Raw genomic sequence first — 16,546 nt, 5'->3', positions numbered from 1 at the left:
ATCACATCACAATAAAACAAAAGAACTTCTAACAGCAAACGTAGGTGATGAGAAGCTAGCATCATCACCTCATTTCTGACAGTGTTCTTTGAAGTTAATCATTACTGTTTTAGCCAGGCACAACCATTAGGTCCATCACAGGAATTACATGCATGAACTGATCTGATTGAACCAGCTTCACACTGCTTACACTCAATTACATTAAAAGGCAGCCCAGGCTTCCCTGAAGCACTGAAACAAACCAGGAGCTCCTGGCATGAGCACAGCTCAAAATCCCACACCAAAATCTCACAGTAGCAAGAGAAAAAGGGCTCCTCCACACATGGTTCATCCATGCTTTACTTTCAAGTGTTGTAAGCAAATGAAAAACAGAAGAATGCTTTGTCATGAGGCAAATAATCTAGCTAAGAAAGATTCCCACAGCCCTGCACCTGAAGGATAATTTGCAAGCACAAATAATAGGTGACACATTTTTCAGACTGATGTGTTCAAAATTCATCTCAGCTATACAAACAAATGAAGTTATGCTTACAAATCCCTCAGGTCTCCTCTAAGTACTAAAACAAATAACAACCAACAACTGGTTCTTGTCCCAGAAGAATCATAGCATTCTCCAATTGGAAAAATAAAAAAGAATATTATGTGGACTCATTACTCAATTTTCCTCAAGCAAGTTTCCAGGCTACACCCCCAGAACCAACTCTCTGCTTTGCCAAATGAAAGAGAGCTCAAGCCACTGAAACAATAAGGCTACAAAGCCCTAATCCCTGATACAGGATGCACCATCTCCTAAGAAAAGATCTTAAAATAGCCCAATTGCAACAGCAGTATTATTTCATTCCTTACTTATCAAGAGTTTCATCTAATGTCTCATATGAGTTCTTGTAGCACTCTATTCTTTTCATAAAGTCTTCTGTTGCTTCATCATTACTACAATCAACATAGTCAGGACTCCCCAGCTTCACTTGCTGTTTAAAATAAAAACAGGAGAGTAGTACATAAGTTTCTTTACCTTTTTAACAGATGTTTAAAGAAACAGGAAGGGGGAGAACACGAGAAAAACTTGTTTTCTGAAAGTTAATTAAAATAAATGTAAAGCAAAAAGAGCTATTCTTCATAGAATCAAACTTCTGAGTTAGTATTCACATGGACAGGAAAATAAACCAAGTGTTCCATCAGTAGGAGCTAATGTTTTTTTTACTATTGGAAGTTCTTACAAAAAATACTTAGCTAGTTTAAACCTCTTGACTTGAAGCAGTTAAGGCAAACTTTGCCTATACTCACCACAATGTTTGCAGCAATGACCTCTGGATCTACGCAGACTGACTCAACAAAAAAAGTCTTCAGTCCAAGCAGAGTGTGCACAGAAGGAAGGAAGAAAGAAGATGCTTTATTATAACACCTCTGGAGACTGCAGATGCACAGCACGTTGCTCACTTCCATGCTAACCCCTTTTTGAACACAGTCATGCCTCAGACTTTCCTTCATTTACTCAGAAGGTTTCTCCAAGTGCTCTCATTTTACCATTCCCTGAAGCATCACACTCTGTACTATTTTCCCCAGTAATGATTTTTAAGGGGAAAATATTTGCAGTGAGAAAAATTTAGGACATAAGAGGAAGAAAGCAATGGGAAGGATGCAAGCTCAGCCATGAAAACAGTAATTAATGCTTCTGAAATAATAATTTAGATGCCTTTCAACTAATGGAGTAGCTTCACACTAAAAAAGGTTTGGGTTTTGCTGTCTCAAAGGGAAAGGAGATGCTAGTTTAGAGGAAGTGGAAGATTAATGAAGAACAGCTAAATGCAAACAATCCCAGACAGAAGGCAGAAAGCCCCCAGAAGTTTTTTGTTTGTGCAGAACTGTGTGTTTCAGCAGAAAAAACTGAGCTGCACTAACAACCATATTCTAAATAGTTCTTGATAACAGTACACACAAAACCACAGGTCCAAGATGACAGAAGTGAAACCATGGCATAAAAGATATTAGATCTGAACAGTAGCAAATACTAAAGATAGGAAAAGTGATCATGGAGTGACTTTCAATCACAAACAATGCCTAAGAACACAAAATGCTCTACTGACTAACTATCTAGGAAGGCTGTGGCTTATGTTATCACACTTTTTAACCAGGAGTACAGATGAGAGCCAAACAATCACTGCCCTAACTTGTCTAGTCATTAGGTCAGAACTCCCTGGCTTTTGACTCACCTTATATCCATTTTCTTCACCAAATTTGTAAATAGTTTCTCTGCGTTCTCGAGTTGTATTTGTAGCATCAAAGACCTAGGAATAATTGGAGGGTGTTGGAATTTAAAAAGTATGATGGCCTGTCTTAAGTATCAACAAAAACAACAGTTCAGAGTCCCTCAATGCAAAAGAAAGCAAACACTTCCCCTTCCCCTCTACCTCAACATGTTCAGCAGAAAATAAAAAAAACCCCAACATTCCTACTTTGCACACATGATTTTCTAAATACAAAAAAAAGAAGTGTTGAAAGTTGACAGCACTACTAGATGAATACTGTATCTGGAAGAAGCAACCAGAATTTAAGCCTAACATGTAATACAGGACAGCATCTTCCTCCTGGCCCACACCAGCATTAAATCCTAATGCACAGTTATTTACTGAACCTGTGTTACCAAAAAAAGATGCTGTATTCAATACACTATTCAAAATGAAAGTGTAAAACTTTTTAAGTGCAGAAGATCTGCATGACATGTAAATCCTGCCCATGAACTACAAGATAAATGCAGCCATTTTTCTGAGAACTTACTTTTAGCTCTGAACACAACAGTGTTTTACTGAAGTAAGAGGTTTGCCCAAGTACAAAGCACTCATGTCCCAGAACTTGATTATTAGTGGTTTTGCCTGATTAATTAATAAAAGCACTACAGCACTGTGTCTGTAGCCTTAAGAAAAGCAATACCCACAAAATATCATTCATGTCAATTCATATTGATGCAGCCTCACAGCTGAGCAGATGTTTTGCATCCCATTATTAAATACTCAGATGTGCAGCAATTTACTGTGAGTTTCTCCTGCTCACTTTAGAGATACCTCGTCAGTAACACAACTGCCAAGCAATACTCATGATGCTTGCTGTTTAGTGAGTCCTTGCCTTTCAGTTCAAACACCAGTGCAGTGAAATGAGGCAGCCAGGTGCCACTAATTGCCAGGGAGTGAGCATGAGCTTGTGTCAAGCCCACCTGTGCCCCTTTTATTGGCCTCCTGGTCCTGCTCATGCGCAGTGGGGGCCCACCCTAATCAGGCACAGGTGGGCTTGACACAAGCTCATGCTCACTCCCTGGCAATCAGTGGCACCTGGTTGCCTCATTTCACTACACACCAGGACTGTCAAGTAGAACCACAAATGCAAGCAAACCAACAGATGTGTTTAACAGTACATTCCACAGTGTGATGAGAAGAGGTCCCACCACAAAGGTGGTTTTTCAGTTTGGCATCATCACCCTGAACTTAAGTGCTCCTTTCTAGAGGCAGATCTAACATACAACTCCAAAAGTAAAGGAAGCCTGATATCCTGAAGTGACACTGGAGTGACCCAGGCTGCATCTTATCCAGCAGACACACAGTGTTTTGCAGGGAAGCATTTCAAGAATGAAGGTGTCTTCAACAAGAAACTTACAGCCACGTGCCCGTTCTCTTCGCTGAGGTACTGCCGGACGTCATTCAGCGCTGCTAAGGCACACTGTCTTCAAAATGAAAGAGAAAAAAACCAAACCCTAGTTGAAGTTCTGGTATTAATGCACTTGTTTGTTGTGATCAAAGTGCCCTGCAAATGTCAGGTAATTTCTCTCCAAGATTTGTGTTTTTTTCTAATGAGTCACCCCCACGAAGCATGAGAAAAAACAACAGTGGTCAACCACGTTCCCCACAGCCATGGCCAGGTGCCTAAAACCAGCCCAGCCCAGTGCTCCCAGTGCAGCTGATACAGCTGTATGGAATACCATGGAATACCATCAACTTTGCTGACCAGGATAAACCTTCACTCCTCTAAAGGAACATCACTGAATCATCCCTGCAGCTGTACACTTTCCCCAATGATGTATTCAGAGATACTTATGGAATTTGTCTCTCAAACAGGGATGGAAGAAACCAACTTCAGGCTTCTACCTTGTTATGTTAAAGTGGATAGACAACTGTTTTTCAGTAATCTACTACTCCTCTTTTGAACTACTGTGCAAAAAACCTCATATATAAAAGAATACTCTGTTAAAACAGAGGATAAAACAAAGCACCAAGTATTAGGGTAGAGGTGAAAATAACATCTCCTTGCAGTCACCAACACCATGCAGTTAGTACAGGAGGCTGTAGAAGACAAACACCAAAAAACCCCACTCCTATATACTTTGCACTTGTGTTAAATCTGGGCAAGAATGAACTAATTTGCAGATTTTCCTATTTCCCCAAAATGTCTATCTTCAAAGTTCATTATAATTTCTAACACATAAATAATACTGGAGGGCAACATTAGCATTGTGAATGATTTACTCATTAGTAGAACAAAGCCCCATTTATTTTCAATAAGAACAGCCTTTCTGCAGTACCAACATTAAAACCTATTAATTTCAACAGCCTTTCTATGCTTTACTACTCTACTTTTGACTTCCAGACTGAAATGCATAACTCTGTTCTGACATTTACCATATTCTGCATGCACAGCTTTATCTTCAAAGAAAAATGAAGGCTTTTCAATCCTGACAGTATTTCCACATTAGCATGGTTAATAGATGTCAGGAGCTGAGATTCATCAGTCAAATCTTCACTAAATAAATATAAAGGCTCTTTACTCACTGCTAACTAGGCAGATTAGTTCACACAGCTCATTTCATGTTATATTCTCCACCATTTAGTCTAATAGGTGTCACAGAGGCACATTAAAAGGTTTGGCTCTATGCCTGCAAGGCTAATGTGCCTCATAACTACTCTTTGGTTTCAGAGGATTAGGGGGTTCTTATGCAAGTGGTTCTCCTCTGACATCAGCAATATTCTGCTGCTGCTGAGGGGGATGGGAAGGGACAGTGGACAAGCAGAGGGACAGCCACAAAAGAAGCTCCAAACAGTATGGACATTCAGAATTCTTTGAGTTGAAGCAGTTAAGAACAAAATACTCTATTTTTAAGTAGCTTAAACATTTCCATTCCTCTAAAATTTCTATTCCTCCTCATTTCATGCTGCACACTCATAAATGCTTTCATGAACACACTAAAAAAGGCAATGAATGCTGCAGAAAACGGAAAGATCTTCCCATCTGATCTTGTGTAAGGAAGAGGCAGATCCCTCTTCCTCTGACCTTCTCTTCATCTACCCTTTATTTTAAAGTTCTTTATGTTAAAAGCTCTTTCCAGGCAAGAGGAGAGTTGCAAGTGCTTGATGTGGGCTCAGATGTTCACCTGGGGCTCACCTTACTTTGCAGAGCATTAGCAAAACAGCAGTTTTTGATGGAGTGCACTGACCAACCACATGAAGCACCTGCATAGTGGCCAAAAGGGCAGTTTCAGGGAGAAAATAATAAAGTTTCATTCCCATCGATTTGAATGGATAATGAAAAATATATTTTAAATACTCCAGATGAAAATTTCCAGTATGTAAAGCAAAAAGAAAAGCAGCTATGTTGTCTTTTTTCATTTTTTATGATTCATACAAAAACTCTGAAATGCCATTTTAGGAACCAGATAGTAGAAGGAGTCCCATCTATTAGCTGATAACTTACAGAAAGTCGAGAAAAATTATAACTATTTGTTAAAACTATTTTATTTTGAGTGAAAATATCCTGGAATATCTGCAGCAATAAAATCAGTCACAGCCTAGTGAAAAGGAATCAATTTAAAGTATTTGTCTCTGCATATTTGAAGCTTTATCTGAAACAACTGATTTTAAGCAACCTAAATCAATCACTTTTCCTCTTCCAGTAGAACTTATTTTCCTTGTCATTTCATACTGCAGTCTTTTTAGGGTCCTCTTGAGCATGCAAAAATTAAATCAGTCTCTAAGAGCAAATTACAAAACACATTTAAAACTTACTTCCTGATTTTCAAGCCTTCTTCATTGTCAGGCAGGAAGAATTCAAAAGATTTATATTTTTTCACCAAATCTCGACGATATTGACCAACATTAAATTCTGCAGAGAGGAAACCAGTGTTAGTAGGGACTGATGGTACTCACATGTAAAGAAGACAAATAAGGATAAAATACTTTAGCTTGTACTAAGTCAATGTATCATACTTCTACTTGTGTTCTGGGGTGTGTGTGTGTGCTTGTTTTTAACTACAAAGAAAACATGAAGTCATGGAAATGGCAAAATAATATTTGGGCTGCAGGTCAATGGAGTCACTTGACTCTGTTGCTATGCCTATGTCTGCTAGCTTGCCTGAACAACAAAAAAAACCTTTTCCTCCTTCTCAGGGTAGCTGTAAGTCTATTTTGGTAGACTACAAAGGAATACTAACAATCTAGCTTCTTCTTCTGTGTATATGGGCAGTGAAACAATATTCTGATAGCACCTCCCAAAACTTACAGCTCTTACATTAGCAAGGGAGAGTTCTAAATTGGGCCACCCAATCTTATTCCTTTACCTAGGAAACTGTCTAAGGCCATATACATGTCATAGTACTGGATGTGGGGTTAGGGGTAGGAAGTTCTGGTTTGCCATGCAGAATGCAACTACACTGTCTGCTAATTAACTTCATTCAACAGCTCTGAAAGTCAGTCTCTGAAGTGCAATTAATGCTTAACTTATTTCTGATCCATAGGTTTTCTCTGCTGAACTGCTAAGCTTTTAAGATTTCTTTTTGAGAAGCTGCCAAGATATAACTACTTGCCAGACTTCATTTCTGGAAATAGGAAAAGAAGTAAAAGATAAAATGGCCAAGCTGTAATTAAGGAAAAAAGATGTAAGATAAAGAGCTCAGCCATCAGCTGCTGTATGTGGATTGCTGTGGACTGGGAGCAGAGAATAGAGAAATAAATAGATGAGTTTTGCTTGAACTCAAAAATGTTGATGCAGTTTTGGGGGGTCAACTGTATGACATGGATTACAGCATCATCCAGGTTATTCTGTGACAGGTACAATGAGCACTGGCCATGCTAGCTACATGAAAAGGTGGTTCACAGAATCTGCAAGTGGTTCAGATAGCCAGTGTTGTCAGGAAATAGCCCTTTAAAAATCAAAATAATGAATTTCCTGAAAAAGAATACTTGCTGCAAGAGAGTCAGGCACAGTAAAGGAAAAAGTGCTATCTAATGGAACAATCTTTAGTCCTTATTATTAGCATCCAGTTCTGTGGAAGAGTTTCACAAAGATAAATGGTATCACAGCTCCCCACAGCCAGAACTATTCAAAAGAGCTTCCCAAAGTTTAGTATCTAAAAAACCAAATTGCAACACAATTCTATTCAGGCATCTAATTGACCTCATTTCCTTCAAGAAGCCCAGACAAAAGTCTTTTGTATTTTTAATCATTTCACATTCTAAACGACAGAAGATTTTGGAAGGAATAGAAGAAAGCACAGAACTGATGGCTGAAATGAGTCAACAAACATCAACACTGGGCTCTTTACTTCTTGAACTCTCCAGCTTGGTAAAAAGATGACAATTATCTTTTCCACAAAAGATTTTATCATTTCTCCACAGTTTTACCCACCTGTCTCAGACTAGGAACACTTACTATACTAACTACACACTGATGTTAATACATTAATAGCCAAAAAGTAACAGATGTTAGGGCTGCTCAATACTTATCATATATCAATTGATTCAGCCCCAATCAACTGGGAACATCAGTCACCATGTCATCTATTCCCTCAGCCAGTGAAGCATTTTAAATTTATTTCAGCTTCAGTAAAATTGCAACACTGATGACAAAAACAGGAAGAGTTTGTGGTTTTCCAAGAAATTCTGAAGTCACTCTTTCTAACAAAGACAAACCTTAACCAGCAACCTAGGATGGAAGCTTTTATAGTAATTTAATGTTGTATAATTTTGTAATTAGGGCTGCAGAGCCCTAATTTTTATCATGCATATATTTTCTGATGTGCTGCTCACTGTAGCCCACAGAACTTTTCCTGTAACCAATTAGAGGAAAGATCATCCCTACAATTACAGCAGACCACCCCCACCTATTTTCCTGTGTTTGGGATATATACAACCAAGCACGAGCCACATGTGGATAGCATCCCATTTGTTGTCCAACAGCAAATTTCTGCTTTCCAAAGTTGTTTTTTTTTATAGAATTGGCTGGGTTGGAAGGGACCTCAGAGATCATCAAGGCCAACCCTTGAACCACCGTTGCGGTTGCTAGACCATGGCACTGAGTGCCACATCCAGTCTCTTTAAATATCTCCAGGGACAGAGAATCCACTACTTCCCTGGGCAGCCCATTCCAATGGCTGATCACCCTCTCCGTAAAGAAATTCTAATATCTAACCTAAACTTCCCCTGGCACAACTTAAGACCCTGCCCTCTTGTCTTGTTGAAAGTCGTCTGGCAAAAGAGACCAACCTCCCCCTGGCTCCAACCTCCTTTCAGGTAGTTGTAGAGAGCGATGAGGTCTCCCCTGAGCTGCCTCTTCTTTAGGCTGAACAGCCCCAAAGTTCACACAGTAAAATGCTCAGCACAGTGACATACATACAATGGTAGTTAGATGTGTATCTAATATACAAGCACAGTTGTATCACAGACATTCCATCAGCTTGGATATAGGCTATTTGAATTGTTACTCCACTTCAGCCCAATGGATAACACTGAAGTCCCTAAACATGCAGTACTGCTCATCAGAGGGATGAGACTGTGTGAGAACAGTCAAAACTCAAGTGATAGTTTAAATCCTGCTAACTCTCATACTCAAACAATGTCATGTATTCTCTATAACATCTCACCCCAACCCCAACATTAGACAAGTTTCTAAGAAGCTAAGAAAACACCAACTAAAAAAACCTGTACCCTAGATTCAAAAAGTAGCTTAAATATAGACCAGAACTCTACATCTTGACTTCTTAAAGCTACTAGGAAATACATCTCTCACAGAACACTACAACTATCTTTTTCTTCTACAGAGACAGAGGAGAAGGCAGACAGCTGCTCAGAACCTCCAATGGACTTGGAACAAGTGCCTTGTTCACTTGTCAGCCTGGGCTCACAGGACCTCAGAAACTAGAACAAACAGCCAGGAATAGCCCATGTGAGCCATCTTTTCCCACTCAAAACATAAAGTCCTTAAGAGTGGGATAACAAGTGGTTGCTTCAGTTTCTTGAGGTTTTAATATTTAAAGAGCTGTAACATTTCAAAAATGCTGGTAAACAGTTACACAGAGAAATACACATTGCACAAAGTTCACAAAGAAGATGGAGAAGTCAGAACTTTAACCCAGAAGTGCTGACTGCTCTTCCACTTGTAAACAGGATTCCCTTTCACCCACAAAAAGAAAGAGGGGGGGAAAAAAAAAAAAAAAGTACAGCTGAAGAACCAAACTGTAAAGGAACAAGTTTGAAAAGTTGATGGAGGCACCTGGCAGAACAAGGAGGCAAATGAACAGTCACCAGAACTTGATTAATTAATGTCTAGAACAGAACAGAGAGCCTGTGTATGCTATTGCTTAACAAGGCAGAAAGGCCTTTAAGTAGTCAAATTTGGCAACAAAATGACTGGGAATCAGGTTTATAAAACACCTAACACCCACGCTGTCCTTCTGATGCAAACAAAAGTAAATCCATCACCTTTTGTAGGCACTCCAATCCAATTTAAATAGCGTGTCAGCTTCTTCGAGATGTAGGTTTTTCCTCTTGCTGGAAGACCCACCATAACAATCAGGGTAGGGCAGTTGGTCATGCATACTGAAACAGAAAACAAGAAAACTGGGATTTACCATTAGTATTCTCACAAAGCAAAGGCTGAGTTTGGGGTAGGAAAGTACAGTTTGTGTGCTCTCTGGGGAAGTGACCACTCAAGCAGCTCATGCACTGTGTCTCAGTTTTGGGGCTCTCCTCAGGAGCTGGGTGTAGCTCCTAACTGGGTTTCCTAATCCTGTGCTGAATTTTGGAAGGACAAGTGAGTGGCAGTGCAAGACTGGACATGTGAGAAGTATACAGGCAGTAAACAACAAACCTATGTATTTGTATGCATGTTTTAAGACATACAAAACAACACCAAAAGAAAGATACTGACATCTTGCACCCCATGTACCTTGGTTCAATGCTTGCATTGAAAGGAAACAGAAGGTGTACACCATTTTTAGATAGTTTTCAAATCTTTAGAGACCTCAATACTTCTCAACTTTTTTTTGCTATTCAGTGAAAAAAGCATCACACATGCAGCTTAATATATTACAGTGTGACATGGTACACAGTATTCATTTCTCCTTTGTATACTAACACAAACAGCTCATTCTGACTGTTCTTTGATGATTATAAGGAATAAAGCACAAGTATTCTATACAATTAGGTACAATAATCTGATACACAGATACATGTACAGAAATACTCTTAATCAAAGGCAGAGTGTTACAGTTAAAAATCCACTGTATGAAGTTAAAGTTATGTGTATCAACTGAAAACCTTGTGTAATTTCCTTTCAAATGACAAGCTTTTGAACATTTTAATGGCACAAAGCTATGGGCACCTTGCAAGAATCTATAACAGCTACAAGGAACTGCCTAAAAAGAAAGAAGATACTAAAGTGATGCAAAGATACCACCAGCTCCCTCCATCCCATATTTCAATGGAATGACTTCCTATACAATCCATATGTACATCAATTTCTTCAGTGTCCTGACAGAGGAGTCAATTCACTCAAAAAGACTAAAGCTCAGCATTACACTGTAAGGTATAAATAAACTGTTGCACGAAGCACTGTGATGGCCCAAGAGTCAAACCTTGAATTGACAAAGTCCCATCCCACGAACTCACTTGCACAAACCTGGCACAGCTACTTTGCATAGTAAACACATCAAGAAAGATTGAAACAGATGCACTCTTAAAAAGCACATAGAAAACAAAACCAAAACCCCAACTACATTAAAACTACAACAGGTTTCATAAGAGAGAGCAGGCAAAACATTACCTAACCTCAAACCCAGGAAAGAATCTGCTGCTCCATGCAACCAAAGTTACAGGGAAGTGCCAAAGCGGACATATCCAAGCACACCCATGAAAGGATGCTGCTGAAAGCCCTCAGAGGACACTCCTCTGTGCAGAAGCCCTTAAGCAAAAAGGGCAATGTTTTCTTGTGCCTTTTTGTCCCAAGTTCAGGCCTGTGAACCCTCTCTCCAAGAGAAGGAAGGAACGTCATGAAAAACAGTCTACCAAGTGCAAAGAGTACAGTGCCTAGTAAGTTTAACAGGTTTGCTTCAGGTTTTAAGGTCAATACAATAAAATATTGAGAAAAATCCTGAGCCCTCAGAAATTTTGAAAGAAGACACTGTTCTTCAAAGCCAATTTGAAAGGTTCTTCACCTGAAATAACAAGCTCGAGTTTTAAACAATTTTCCAGAGTAAGTAGTGCAGTAAGAGTTTCAAAAGACAAAACCAGGATGTGTACAGAAAGGTTCTGTACACAGCTTCACACTCACCTGCTCTGCAAGGAACTGTGCCAACTGGAACAGGCTTTGCTGCCCATTCTGGACAGAATTTTCCAACTAACATTATATCTAGATGACCTCTTTTTCCTCCTTCCCTTCACCTGGGGTGAGCCATAAAACTGAGTCTTCTCAAAGAACATCCATCTTTTGGTAACATAATGATAATGCAAAGCTTCATTTTGCAAGATTAAGGAGAAAAAACCTGCAATCCACTTAAATGGTTGTTTCACAGGTGACACCAACAACCCCCTAAGTGGGCCAAGTCCTGCTGCCTACCTCACTTGGTAACAGACCTTCTCCCTGAGCAGCAAACCAGATCAACACAACTACAACAACATGCAAGAGGGACATTTCCTCCCACTGCCAAGCACTTAGTGTGCAAGTCTAGCATCACTTGGATTTTCATGCAAATCTCCTCAAAGCAAGCATTAAAAAAAAAAAAAAACCCAGCAAAATTGCCTTTATAGAGCCCTACACATGGAGTTTAACACGGGGGTCTAACCTGTTACTCCAATTACTGTGCGTGGCTACTTAGTGTGTGAACACAGAGCAGAAAACAAGGGAATTAATTATCTGCTGATCCCCATCAAACGATTTGCAATCCTATTCTGATTAGGTGCCAGGCTGAGCAAGTGCTTTTCCTCTTTAAGGAGAGATGCCAGTAAAATAGATGCCAAGCACACCCAAAGGACTTCCACCACTGATCCCAACCATCTTGAATACTGGGCTTTCACATCAGGACACAGCCCTGTAAACACCCCTACACAGTACATGGTGCTGTAGCACAAACCAAGAGTTGGTGCTTGGGTTCAGCGTGAGGATGCCAGCTCACAATCTAAAACCTGGGGCACCAAAAAAATATTTGGTGCTCTGGTTCAGATGTCTAACACTGGTTACAGTCTAATGCCACTTACACAGGTGGCACTTCATGACAAGCACACACCTATGCATTTGGAAATAAAAATCAGAGGCACATTTGCTGGCCGAGACATTTTCAACAAGACACTTAGGACTCAGCACAGCAGTTTTGTTTTTTTTTTCCTTCCAATCCTGTGTCATTAACAAGGCTTAATTTTGCTTATTAGGTCAGTAAAATAACCAAGACCAGAAAAATGCAAAGTTCTGAGGATGTACCAAATACTCAAAAGTTTAAAATCATTTAATTATTTTTCACTTTATCTGACTGAATCAGAGCTTTCTCAACAAAATGTTGCCAACAAGTGGGGAGGAACATTCATTCCAATGACAGTATTCAAAATGTCTGTGTCTCAAGACCTCCATTTGAAGAAATGTATGCAATTTTGGTGAGAGAAAATGGATTAAAAAAGCCAAACAAACCACAAGTTGCATAGAGCTAAAATCCTGAAATAAAAAAGCCCCTTTAGTTTAGATTTTTCCCAATGGCACAAGGCTCAATTCTCCTTTTCACAGCACCTCACCATCATCCACTTTACATGAAAAACCACTTGCAGCACAGAAGTAGTTATCTAGGCACAAGCTGCAGTGCCAGGGCAGCATTCTCTCAATTCCTTACCACTGGATTGTCTGGTTTACCTCCAGAAATCTCTCTACACAATCTAGTCTTAAGAAAACAAACTCATTTTTTCATCCTGCTTCAAATATGTAACTCCTAAGGGTTTTCAGAAGCCCCCTACCCCTACCAGCACTGATTCTGCTAGAGCAAAATACACATTTGGAACACCACCACTTACAGGGTTATATGCTATCATTTCCAGAAGATGCTCTGACATTACTCAAGGTTTTTTTCTTTAAAATAGGTATTTGTAATATATGCATGTAAGACTGCATATTTATAAATAGCTGCAAAATGAAACGTGTTGCATCCCCTTGCAACACAAAACACACAAAAATCCTCCAAAATGCCAATCAGTGAAGGAAAGCAGCCAAACGATGCAGCACATTAAATCAAGTATTGCAATTTAAGCAAAGACATCACCCCACTTAAAGATTTCTTATACACTACTAGACACCAAGTTGCAACTCAGAGTAAAATTACGTCTGTCTGCCCTGCTAAAGTCTAGGCTTTAGCAGTCAAAGAAAAGAAGAAGCTGTATGTTCATTCTTGCCTCTTAGACTCTATTGTGAAATAACTCAAGATGCAGAAGAATGTTGTGAAACCAAACTGGGACACTGAACAACCTAGATCAGCTGTGCAGCATTTCATCAGCTCTCAGACTCTCATGATCTTGTGAAATCAGAGACCTGAGTTGGTATTTTTCAAGCTCACCTACTACCCAATATATTATCAGCTGTCCCTTCTTTTCACCCAAGATGAAATTTTATTTTTTCCTTATCTCTGTTAAAATTTTAAGTCAACTTTTCAGGTCAGTTGCCTTTTGTACAAAGCTGCTAAGGTTAGTTAGTCATCTGAAGTTTATGAAGGATTCTTGCTGTTTCTATGGCCTTCAACTCAAGGCCCCTTCTCTGAAATCACTGTACTATTTAGAGGCTCATCCACAGTAAGTTCCAAACAATGTTAGCCCTACATGTTTCCCCCTATCACTTACCCAACAAAACTACTGCTAATTCATTATTTTTTCTGTTGATCAATGATTACAGTTGGTTACCCTTCTTCACATCCCACAGGGACAAGTTGCCCATCATTCCACTCATCCTCCCCACTCCTATACCTGAAGTCAATTGTTTTCTAACTTGTTTCTCCTCTTTTCTTCCTAATCACCAGTTTCCAAAATCATCTTGGCAAAAGAGATTCAGAATTCATGTTTGTCCTCTAGCCAGACTCATGCCAGGAACTGTTCCTAGCAGTTCTGCCATCCACTAGCTCAGGGTTACTTTTTGCTTCCTACAACACTGATGATCCCATCATATGTCCTGATCCTCAGGCTGCAGCTGGGTGTTGTCCTTACCTCACTCATTTCTCCATCTCCAGTTCCCAGGGTTGGGAGTACAAATACACATAAGCAGCCTGGGCTTAAAAGGTAGAGTTCTTTAGAGCAGAGACAATCTTCATTTGATCCTTTTTTTTTTTTTAAATCTGATGTACATTCATACTGCTGTTACAAACAACAGATGATTATTAGAATGACCAAATTCCAGCAGCTTTAGGGAAACAAAAGCCCTAACTGTAGTAGAGGGAAAAAATTATGTTTAACCACAGGAAGTTCACTATTTATCTATTGCTCTACAAACATCCTCTGCTAGGCTCTCAAAAAACTTTCACTTTAGAATATCTGACTATTTATTTTTATGCCCATGTTTGTAGCCCATTATTTGATTCATGGAGCCTGACAAGAGTCCAACATCTAATGCTGAGTAGCTTAGTGCAGCCTTACAGACAAAACCTTTCACAAAAGACCAGGAATGGTCTGTGGTAGATTTCATTAAAAATCTGCATTTTTACTGCCTTCAAGTGTTACTTGAATAAGTAATTTAGAACAGTTATCTTTGTTTATTGGTCTCATAGGTTATAAAAGCTCAGTCTGCTCAGCAGGCTGCCCACGATCAGAACTCCTCCCTGAAGAGTTCTGGGAGCTCTTCAAAGCCCCATGACAACGAAACCCTTACACAGTCAGCCAGGTTTCTTCTTCCCTAGACAATTACAGTTGCTTCAACTGTTAGAAAAATCACAGTAAAACCAGCAAACACAGGGAAGTCCCTCTGAAATGAACCTACTAAGTCCTCAACTGGAAGCATGCACAATTCTGTTCATCTACCTTCTAGAAAGATAAATTAAGACTAACAGTAATGCAGATAAAGGTCACCAGCATTAGTGAGAAAATAAAAACCCAACCAAAGGAGACTGAAAGAGCTCATCTTGCTTAGCCTAGAAATTCAGAAGGCAACAGACTGACTAGCTTCACTACTTCCACTGGAAACCTACTCTTAAGGACAAGAAATCCACTTCCAACTTGAGTTTGTATTTTTTTGAAGAATAACATTTAACAGTTACCTGTAAAAGCATAGAACTGTAACTGCTCAACCCAACACTGCCTCAAATGACCCAACCTGGGCAGTCTTCCCTGAGCTACCACAGCACAGTTACAGAGCCAGCAGGTCACGCTGCCTCGTCAGGGTGATGCAGCATACACGGAAGTTTGAGTATAAAGAACTCCCTTGTACAAGAAGAATTACAAAGCATTCTCAGTTTGCTGATGGTTTTATCAAGGAAGAGTAAATTCTGCTACTCTTCAGGCTGTCTGTAATCCTTATGCATCACAAATTACTGTAGACATATGATGGGTATGCTGCTACAGCAAACACATGCACACACAGGATTAAAAAAAAATACATTTCCAAATCTGCTTTTGGAAACCAAAAAGGTTTTCCAATTATAAGGGATCTCAGGCAATAAAAATTATAGAATCCTACCAATAAACATTTATGTGAAATATATTTTTAAAGTTATAGTCAAAAGGAGCTAAATAATTCTACTAAGATGACTTCATATGTCACCATATTACATGTGGCTGATGTGCAACTTTGTTCTTGGGTTTTGTTTTGAGCTGTTCATGTTTTAGGTTTTTTTGGTAAAGCACAGAGCCTGTGTCAAAGCTACTATAACAAATGTTATTTTCTTTGGAAAAGAGATGCCATGTTAAGGCCAAAATGAAGCATTCTCCTTGGCCTGTTTACAACAGCTATTATACACACTTTCCAACCCTCCTCGTCTTTCAACATCCTCTTAACACCAATTTTTCAGATGCTGGAGTAATTAATTTCACACAGAAGCACAGGCCTGCTCGCCTAGGAGAAACCAAGAAAGTTTGTGCTTTTTTTTTTTTTTTTTTTTTAACCAGGGGCTGCACCAACGCAAGACCAGAGCAGAGGCAGCAGCCCATGGACTCCTGCCATCCCAGCAGAGCCCTCAGCTCATTCTGTCAGCGCTGCCTCTTTACATGACAAACAGAAACAATTCCACCCTACAAAGCCCCTGTTGTCTGCAGAGCTGCCGTGTACTGATCCTCACTTATTT

At 39.5% G+C, this 16,546-nt stretch overlaps 1 protein-coding gene across 7 annotated transcripts in view; it reads right to left on the bottom strand.

The window, feature by feature from the left end:
• The window catches only part of LOC103533133 (6-phosphofructo-2-kinase/fructose-2,6-bisphosphatase 4), a 50,946-nt gene that overhangs the window by 17,541 nt on the left and 16,859 nt on the right, over nt 1-16,546 (bottom strand). For all 7 annotated transcript variants that reach the window (XR_003988060.1, XM_030458304.1, XM_030458305.1 and 4 more), the window contains exons 2-7: nt 9,735-9,851; nt 6,045-6,141; nt 3,646-3,712; nt 2,211-2,285; nt 1,285-1,341; nt 847-968 (exon numbers count right to left, since the gene is read on the bottom strand). Coding sequence is in view for 6 of the 7 variants with exons in the window: in XM_030458304.1 (XP_030314164.1) it covers nt 847-968; nt 1,285-1,341; nt 2,211-2,285; nt 3,646-3,712; nt 6,045-6,141; nt 9,735-9,851 (535 nt within the window). In the remaining variant the exon portion in view is untranslated. The remainder of the gene's footprint in view (nt 1-846; nt 969-1,284; nt 1,342-2,210; nt 2,286-3,645; nt 3,713-6,044; nt 6,142-9,734; nt 9,852-16,546) is intronic.

This window comes from Calypte anna, chromosome 12 (genome assembly GCF_003957555.1).
Source record: "Calypte anna isolate BGI_N300 chromosome 12, bCalAnn1_v1.p, whole genome shotgun sequence".
Taxonomy (NCBI): domain Eukaryota; kingdom Metazoa; phylum Chordata; class Aves; order Apodiformes; family Trochilidae; genus Calypte; species Calypte anna.
This window is presented reverse-complemented; position numbering and strand designations above follow the sequence as displayed.